The sequence below is a fragment of the Corylus avellana genome, chromosome ca1 (assembly GCF_901000735.1).
Source record: "Corylus avellana chromosome ca1, CavTom2PMs-1.0".
NCBI classification, from domain to species: domain Eukaryota; kingdom Viridiplantae; phylum Streptophyta; class Magnoliopsida; order Fagales; family Betulaceae; genus Corylus; species Corylus avellana.
Genome location: NC_081541.1, coordinates 13101718 through 13111496, shown reverse-complemented (window position 1 = coordinate 13111496; position 9779 = coordinate 13101718). Strand labels below are relative to the sequence as shown.

The window sequence follows — 9779 nt, the reverse complement described above, 5'->3', positions numbered from 1 at the left end:
AATATTTTCATATTTTTATATTTTCCTTTTTTTTTTATTATTTTTTTTAATCTTTATTTCCGATGCTTATGTTCTTTTATTTTTGTTTTTGTCCCTTATATATATATATATATATTCTATTTTTTCTATTTTTCTTCTTCTTTTACTTTCTATTTATATCAATCAATTCCTGAAAAAGACAAGAGAGAGAGAGAGATTCTATGAGAGTTTATATTTGTTGTTTCTCAATGAAAAATTATACTACTGTTATTTTATTTCTATATATTTTTTTTCCTATAACAGTTATTTTCAATTTTCCAATTGTTGTTTCTTAATGAAAAATTATACTACAAGTTTTTTTTTTTTTTTTTTTTTTTTTTTTTTTTTTTTTTTTTTTTTTTTTTCGCTAGAATAGTTATTTTCAATTATATTAATATTTTTAATTTTTTACTTTTTTTATCTTTATTTCCGGTGCTTATTTTCTTCTTCTTCTTTTTTACCCCTTTTTTTTTCTTCTAATTTATATATTATTTTTTATTCAAATGATTACTTTTCTTTTGTAAATTTTACATTGAATTCAGAAAATAATAGTGAGAGTTTCTTTTTCATACAAACTCAATTTTTTCAATATATTTTACTCTTAATTTTTCAATCGTAGATTTTTTTTGTCTTTGTTTTCCTATGTCTTAAAATTAGTTTCATTTACTTTTATATATGTGAAGGATGGTTGAAAAAAAAAAAAAATCTATTTGACAAAACCTTTTCTAATATTTGTGGATTTCATTGGAACTGAGAAAAATATAGAAAAAAGAGTTTATTTATTTATTTATTTTCTTTGTTATTATATTAGTATTTTTCATTTGTTTACATTTTTGTTTTGTCCTTAATTTTTATTCTAATTTATATATTATTTTTCATTCAAATTTTATTAATTTTATTTAATACAAGTTACAAATTTTCTTTTGTAAATTTAACTGACTTTTGTTGTTCATTTTTGTTTTTGGGTGTTCCAATATTCTTGCCACTGTTTTTTATCTCTTTCTTTTTTTAAAAGAAAAATTAAACTACCAACATTTTTTTGTTTACAAAATTAGTAAATATAATTGTAATCATATATCAACATGCTCATTTATTTAAGAACACTTCTTTATTTTTTCAGTGGTCTCATGGTTGGAATATAATAAACTTTCAGGAGTTGAACTTTCTCCTCACAAAGAATTTTTTTGAGAAGTGGTATCATTGTTGGAATATAATGATTAATCAATCATTTTCTATAATTGATTAATCTAGGTTTTTACTTTGAATTTTTTTCCTTTATATTTCATTTTAAACTACATATATGGGAACAAATATTTAACACGTTTCAATTTATAAGAACTAAAATTTATGAATTTTTAAATTTATTGGATATGTGGGTTTATGCTATTAAGTAAAATTATAGTTTAAAATGATCTTATGAAGATTTTTGATTTTTGGTAGCTAATTTGTTAATTAAGAGAAGAAAATAAAATTTGTTGTTGATAATCTTTTAAAGACTTTTGGACTTAATTATATATATAAAAAAAAAAAACCGGCGCGTAGCGCGGGCTCTAAGCTAGTTTTTATAATAGAATAATTATTTTTGTGTACTAAATATAACCATAAAGTTTCAATAGTTAGAGAAGCAACAATTAACGGCCACCGAACACTTCAAATCTTCACTTGTTTACATGTAGACCACCTAACTTGATTCGTCTCTTACTGTATGAAATCTTTTACAACTTCAGGTGTCATCTTCCATGAAAAAAGAGCTCGATTTCAACTGCTCTTGCGCAATCCGATGGCAATCTCATGCGCAATAATCTGTCTTTTTACCCTTTAAGTATTGCACAAGTTGTAGTAAACAACACGAAATTGAAGAAATCAGGGAAATCTTACGAGCCCGATGAGTAGTGTGCGCGCCAATTGGCCACTATTCTTTAATTACCATCCCACATTGCTAAGATTAAATGCAACACATGCATTTATAAGGCATGTAGCATTTTGCTCACCTAGCTAGGTTGCGCTAGCTTATAAATCGAGCGAGGGCACCAAGGGGTTGGAAAAATGGTTCAACTCATTCGGTTGTCCCAAATTGAGAGAGGGTGTAAGATTGGCCCTTCACTTTGGTTGGGGTCATGTGGCGAATGCTTGATCACATGAATACATGGGTCATGTGACCGAAGGTTGAGGGGCCACGGTTAGTTTAGCTGGCTTCACAGAGCCTCATTCCCTGGTGGGTTGAGCCTACTTGAACCGCCACTTTTTTGCAATTCCTTCATTTTCAGATTAAACAGTTGCTAAGAACAATGTATTCATAACCAGAAATCCGAAAAAGAAATAATGATATCAACCGCTTTGTTTCGCACAACAGATTAATTGCTTCTTTTTTTCTTTATTTGTTATTCAAACAGCATAATTAAATAGACCATTTCAGTATATAACCAAATTAGTAACTATATTACAGGTACATTCTACCATCCATTAATCACCTTTTGGCTCTTATACTGCCGTTGAGGGGGTCAACTACAGTGCCCTTTAGTTCCCCGGATTATTCTCTCCTTTCTTCTTTTAAATTACTAAAGATAAAGGATCCTGCTCAGAGAATTTCACTTCAAATCTTTTAAAGCTTAGCTCTCTGCAGTTCCAACTTGGCAATAGTACCCAAGTGAACTTCATCTGGGCCGTCTGCAATTCGCAGTGTCCTTGCTGTTGCCCAGAGATGTGCCAGAACGGTGTCCGAAGATACACCAGCTCCACCATGCACTTGAATTGCCATGTCAAGCACCTTCAATGCCATGTTCGGAGCAGCCACCTGCTCCACATACCGCCAGGGCATTTTAAAAGAAAAATTCATTAACATTATAACATAATACCTGACCATTATCAATATAAAATGAACGAAATGATTCTGGTTCTGGCAATTCATATTAGAAACAACCATTACCTTGGCCATTGCTAGGATCCCACGGGCTTTTTTATTTCCAAGCCTATCAAGCTGGTCAGCTGCTTCCAGAACCAACAATCTAGTTTTCTCTAGCTCTATCCGACACTGAATCAAAGAGCCAATTTAAGAAGACTGCAGCAAATACTGCCCTAGGAGGTGAGTTTAATAATATCTGATAACATCACGGTGGGCTGGTACAAGTTCAACATAAAAATCTCACAACCAGTTTTTGGATCATTAATCCATTGGAATAATTGGTCCTCTCACTGATTTAGGTTGCGCTGTCAGATCCATTTCTCTTGTGATGTATAACAACATAAAATGTTTCGATTATTCTATAATAGAGACTTAAATCAAGATACCTTGGCAATATCAGAAAGGAATGAACCTTGCTCCGCTATCAACTTTCCAAACACTCTTCTACTAAGAGCCCTTCGTGCCATCATCTCCATGCCACGCTCGGCAGCACCAATCAGTCTCATGCAGTGGTGCAGCCTTCCTGGGCCTAGCCTACCCTGCAAGTAATATATCAGGTTGGTCCATCAACAAGCAGCTCAGTAACCACATGTTAAAACTCTACAAATTTCCATTCACAAAACACAGCCAGGAATCATATTTCTGAAATCACATCTAAGCCGTCAACATTAACAATCATTTCTATTTTCTACTTTCAGCAGATGAATATCAGACTCATAACCTTTTGCTTCTTGGTTTAAGACCAACATCATTGCTGCAAATATGTTGACATGCATATAAAACCAGTAACAGGACATTAAAGCTCGTCAAAATCTTAAATCACGTGAAGAAAAGTCAATTTGTTGATGTTTAGGAAATGTAAAGCAGTTCAAAATTCCAAGTAGTTGTACAATTTGGTCGCCTAGGAATTTCATTTATTGTGACATTCATGGATTGGAAAACCACTGTTCCCTATAGCCAAGTAATACCTCAAACGTGGACACCTTGGGTTCGACCTACTGGAAGAGTGATTTGGGCAGGGAAGGCTCTCCCCTTTTTGTCATAATGCACTAGGTTACTCTAGAAGGTATTTAACAACTTTACCTGGGCAATCTCAAATCCACGTCCTTCTCCCAATAGAATATTCTTTGCTGGCACACGTACATTCTCAAATGATACTTCTGCATGCCCATGAGGCGCATCATCAAAGCCAAACACCATTAGCGGTCTCTTTATGCGTATACCGGGAGTCCGGATATCCACTAAGATCATAGATTGCTGCTTATGCTTTGCAGCAGTGAAGTCAGTTTTTCCCTGCATATTGTTCAGATCAAACTCCCTTAACCACATGAAGAACAATTTGGACTTCTACAGCTGTGCCAACCAAGAACTAACCATGACTATGAGAAGTCTGCACCTTGGATCCATTGCCCCACTTGTCCACCACTTCGTCCCATTAATGACATAAGTATCTCCTTCTCTGCAGATGGAGCCAACAGCGGTCATACATATATCAAGCAAAAGCTCCGACAAAATGGCATGGGTTAGATATAGTAATATCCCACATTTCATGGAATATTTTGGATGAAAACATCAAGATACCTTCCCTATACTTCAATGAGGTATTTTATTATTGACCTAGTTTATTGAAAGATGATGCATATACCTTTTAATAGATGATTCGATATTGGTAGCATCAGAAGATGCGACTTGTGGTTCTGTCATCGCAAATCCAGACCGGATCTTACCCTCAAGCAAGGGAATAAGCCATTCATTTAGTTGCTCTTTATTTCCATAACGCAGCAATACCTAACATGAAAAATGAATTATGACAACCAGACGGCAGCAATACCTAACATGAAAAATGAATTATGACAACCAGACGGCAGCAATACCTAACATGAAAAATGAATTACGACAACCCAGCAAAACACACAAATAGATACTAAAGGCGTTTTGTAAGAAAGCTAAATCATATTATTAATTTCACAGAATCCAAAATTATATAACAGGGAAGTCTCCAAATATCACCAACCTGATAAACCGACCATTCAAGAAAATAAGTAGCACTAGGTATCTTGAGCTACAACTACAAAGAGTTATTCCTAAAAGGTTGCAAAGCAACAATCACTCTCTTTACTTTCCAAGTTCTGATAGTATCTCAAGATCACTCTATACACAAAAGGGGAAACCATGTGACAACAGGACTGATTATCATTTGTGAACCTTAAAGAATCCGAAACTTTCATTTTACCTCCATATTTCCAGTGTCAGGTGCCCCACAATTAAACACCTGTGGAGCCCAAGTGGAACGGCCCATAATCTCACAAAGATATCCATATTCAAGGTTTGAGAGGCCCGCACCCAGTAACTGATCATATGCACAATTAGAGAGAGTATTGCTCCCATCAAAAACCAGTTCTCTTGCCCTAACAGCACTATCAAACTGCACATAAGCAAAAGGATATAAGCAAAGTATGTTCAATCAAAAGAAGTTATCTTCTAAAAACAAAATAACTAATTTATGAGGTAGGATGCCTACACTTCCAAAAGAAAAAATAAATATAGAATGATAAAAGGAAAGAAAAATTAAGATCCATACAGGTATCCATAAGTTCCATAAGCCTTCCTTCTTTGCTAGCTCCTTTAATTTCTCCTCTTCTGGATGAGGAGTCCAACGTGAGGTAGACTGAGCAAGTTTGTAAAATTCATTTTCCATGGGGTATATGCGATCTTCCATGAACTTGATCAATCTGTTTCTCAATTCCAGCACCCTTTTACAGGGAACAAACCTCCCCTCTCCATTTGAAAGGCCTTGATCTTTATTCTCATTTCCAGATAGTTTAAGATAGTCTTGTGCAATTGGATCTAATTCATTAAAAGGAATAAAATAAAATTAGGCAGTAGCCTTGGGTATATAAATACGCTAGGATACTATCATTTAATCCGAGAAAACCAATTTATCTGCATGCTAAAATTTGTGAAAGTTCAAGGCCCACAAAATATATTAATTGGCTACCAGATGGAGGATGCAAGGGAAGCACAGACTGCCGTTGAATAAATTCCCATGCATAGTCAATAAGATCATTAGCTAATCTTCCTGAATGTTGGGCACGCTTACCTCCTGAAGCATTACCCTGCATTGTCATGGTAAAGTAGAAATTATATTGCTGTGTTCACTTCCCATGCCAAAACCTTTTTTACTTATTTAACATTTGAGAAGATACCATAATCCATCTACTGTATATTCCTGCATGAATTGATGCCCCACGGAACAAGGAAAAGGCAATGTAGAACTTCCATTCAGCAGCAGGCCATGGTTTTCTCTGCATTGTGAATATGCCCAATGTGAGTCCTTCAAACAAGCTTACTGGAAAAAAGGAATATGAATTACCAACTACAACCATTTACTAGACCACAAAGGATTGCTATAAAAGGCAAACAGTAGCATAGCAAATACAGGGGAGTGGAACCAATTGGATGACTAGCATGGTATGGAACTGCAATACATCATAGATTCACTTCTATTCAATCACATAATAAATTACGCATCACATTTTACTCTATAAAATCTTATAAAATGATGTATCCATGTTAGTTCCGTTGGCACCAAGTATTCTTGTTGTCTTACCTAATGTCTTACTACATGCTATCTTTTGTATATTTCAAGAAAATTTTTCTTGATGATTGGCTAAATTTCCTCACAGAGGAAGTTAGTTTGGACAAATGAGCATACAGAACTCAATCAAATCATTTTCTTGAAGATTGCCTAAATTTGCTCAGAGAGGAAATTGGTTTGGAGAAATGAGCATACAGAACTCAATCAAATCAATACTATCAATATGCAACTTACAGCAGCAGAGCAGTATTCTGCCAAATATTCTGCCTGGGAAGGAATCCCTTCTGGCATTCCAGCAAGTTCCATACCTTCACCCAGTTGTGCCTTTCCAAGAAGCCCCCAGTCCACAAAGTAATGCTGCCATGGAAAGAAAGTTACAATAACTTTGAAAATGACGTTCAATGAACACCTAACCCTTAGTCATTATGTTATCAGACTAGTTTACTGGAGACACATAAATAAAATGGCCAACCCCCCCCCCCCCAAAAAAAAAACCCAATCATTAAAACCAGAGGCTAAAAGAGAACAACTTAACCCTCAATAAGTAATATAGTATAGAAAATATCTCTTTCCATGCCAATTAAGTGAAGTCTGAAAATTGTTTGTACCAAACAGCTGTATGCAACATCACACATTTGGTTTCCAAGAGTAGAAAGTTCCCAATCAAGAATGCCAATAACTCGATCCTGCACCATTAAGAGTATCTGTTAGATGTGCAACCCAGAATATCTATGATGTTAGTGCATGTGTTGATCATTGTGGACAAAATGAGTCAAGTGAAGTACAAACAGTAATGTTAGTATTTCTGTTTCATAATATAACTTTTGAAATTTACGATTTATGAGAAGAGAACACACACTGACTATATTTAGATAATATAAGCATTTAGATCAATCAAAGGTTTATGAAGTACCAGACCTCATGGGGATGAAATACAAGATTATCAATGCGAAAGTCTCCATGAACTATTCCTGCTGATGCTCCTGAAGAATCTTCAAGAGGAATATGTTGCCGTAGCCAATCAACCAGTTGGAGCATCTTCAGATTTCTGTCAGGTTTACCATCACCAGTTGACGCTATATATTGTTTAGCCCACCTCTCGACCTAAAGTAAGCATAAAATTCATACAAAGGAATATCAGAATATGAGTTTTTCTTTCTTAGTTTGCTCTGTAGTTACAAGTCAGGAGCTTCCAATTATTGTCAAGGATGTGGCTGACACAAAGTAGCCAGTGCTCAACACATTCATGCTTTGTGGCATGTGAAGTTCATTATAGACCTAGTGCAGCAGAAACTCATTCTTAACACACTTTCAACTCAATTTGTGAAAATTTCATATGACATGATGTCTTTCAAGGTACATTATCATCTTATAAATAAACAAACTAGAAAAAAAAATTCAGACAATTACCTGCCGCTGACAATAGTTTTCCCGACGCCCATATTTTCCTAGACCAATGGCATCCACATCAGTGGAATGTAGAGAAGCTAAAGTTTTTGCAGTTGCTCGATATATCGCTCTCCTCGTGCCAGGTGGTACATCCTAATAGACCAGAAAGCATTTACACAATTCAATCCATCAAGTGGATACATTTTACACTAAGAATCCAAAAATTACACTCAATAAGTCCAGATTAATCACGGCGTTGTAGCGGAAATACCATACCGGCAGCTTGGGGTCTATGAATATGCGTCCATCCAAATACTCCATGATGTAAAACGCAGTTCCAATTACATTTGGGTCGGTACACAAGCAGAAAACCTTCGGAACCGGAACTTGGGTACGAGCACCCAATGCCCGGAGAACCTGTCCCATCAAAAATCGAGATTTCGAATTCAAAGATAGTTCCTCAAAAGCGGGTGAATTTCAACTTTAAATGGGAGGTAAAACTTAGTCCCAAGAAGTCTAAACTGTTTGAATTTGGTGGATTTAACCACTCAAACAACATTTTAACATTTGTTACCCTTCCGCATAATTTGACTACCAAACCAATTACTTTTCTTTCAAAATTCATTGTTTTTGCCACAGCGAGACAAAACAGTAACAACAGCCTAAGTTCAAAATTCCAAAAACTCTAATCCCTTTTTATTTTCTGAGCAACCAAACAGAGCATACAACTTGTTTACCTGAAACTCTCTCTCCACAGCATGAGCAGACTCGAGCAGCTTCCCAGGGGGTTTCTTCCTCAAAACGTACCGTTTCACTGAACTACCCGAGCCCACTTTCATGAGATACGTCGGGTTCGATTGCCCGTGCCCGAACTACACACACACACACACACAAACTCTCGTCAAAACCTAAAACAAAGATAGATTAAAGAAAACAAAGAAGCACAAAGTTAAAGGGAGAAACGGACCCGAGAGACGGTGAAATCGGACGGAGGGAGAGGGAAGCCAGGGACGTTGGCGGAGGAGTAGCTGAACAACGCGCCAAGGTCGAGCGCGTTGGCTGCGTCCACTTTCCCTACCAGATCGGACGTACGGCTCGACATTATTCGATTTTGGATGATTACAAGGTCTGAATCCCTGGCACAATGGAAAGGATTTGCGTTGAAGAAATAGTTACAAATTCAATGCGGACAGTGGAAAGTGAAGTCTACGCGTCTGCTTCGGCAAGCCGCGCGAGTGAGATGGTTTGGAATTGGCGGGTAGATACGTGTTCCAGAAGAGTGAGATGGTTTGGATTATATATATGCGTACTTTGGATGACGAGTAGGAGTCCGATCGGATATGCCTACTTTTCTCTATTAAAAAAAAAGTTAATTTTTACACTTCCCTTTTTTATTTTTTATTTTTTTTTTATTTGCTCAGAAAAAAAAAAAAATTAAAAAATTACTTTTTTAATTTAATTTAGGAATACTATTATTAAAAAGAACAAAACATCAAACACTCCATTTTTTTTTCTTTACTTAAATATTATTTTTCTATTTTTTATTTGTTCTTGGTAATAAGAGCAAAAAAAATAATATAAAAACTTAAAAGACTAAATAATTTTTACGTTTTTGATAGTTGATATTTAGAGAGTTTTTTTTTTATTAAAGTTAATCTAATGCTGATTTTAAAAGTCATATTAATTTAAAAAAAATAAAAAAATAATAAAAAGATAACTCATAATATTACTTAAAATACTTATTTTACGGTTTTACCTAATACGCAACGACGGACCTTAAGCCCTCACTTTAATGAAAAGCCACGAAGGAAAAAAAAAAATAAAATCAATACAAAATTGTTAAAACTCGAAAGATTACAAGAAAAAGAAAAA

At 35.0% G+C, this 9779-nt stretch overlaps 1 protein-coding gene across 1 annotated transcript; it reads right to left on the bottom strand.

The window, feature by feature from the left end:
* Positions 1 to 2333: 2333 nt before the first annotated feature.
* On the bottom strand, positions 2334 to 9175 carry LOC132186985 (probable acyl-CoA dehydrogenase IBR3). The gene is made up of 17 exons (XM_059601122.1): positions 8875 to 9175; positions 8645 to 8779; positions 8184 to 8324; positions 7929 to 8060; positions 7437 to 7622; positions 7127 to 7204; positions 6753 to 6875; positions 6127 to 6225; positions 5919 to 6036; positions 5502 to 5767; positions 5154 to 5345; positions 4566 to 4708; positions 4295 to 4379; positions 4004 to 4213; positions 3307 to 3459; positions 2945 to 3049; positions 2334 to 2812 (listed from the first exon to the last, which is right to left on the bottom strand). Exons 1-17 carry the CDS (start codon positions 9007 to 9009, stop codon positions 2621 to 2623), a joined length of 2493 nt encoding a protein of 830 aa, XP_059457105.1. The 5' UTR covers positions 9010 to 9175; the 3' UTR covers positions 2334 to 2620.
* Positions 9176 to 9779: the final 604 nt, after the last annotated feature.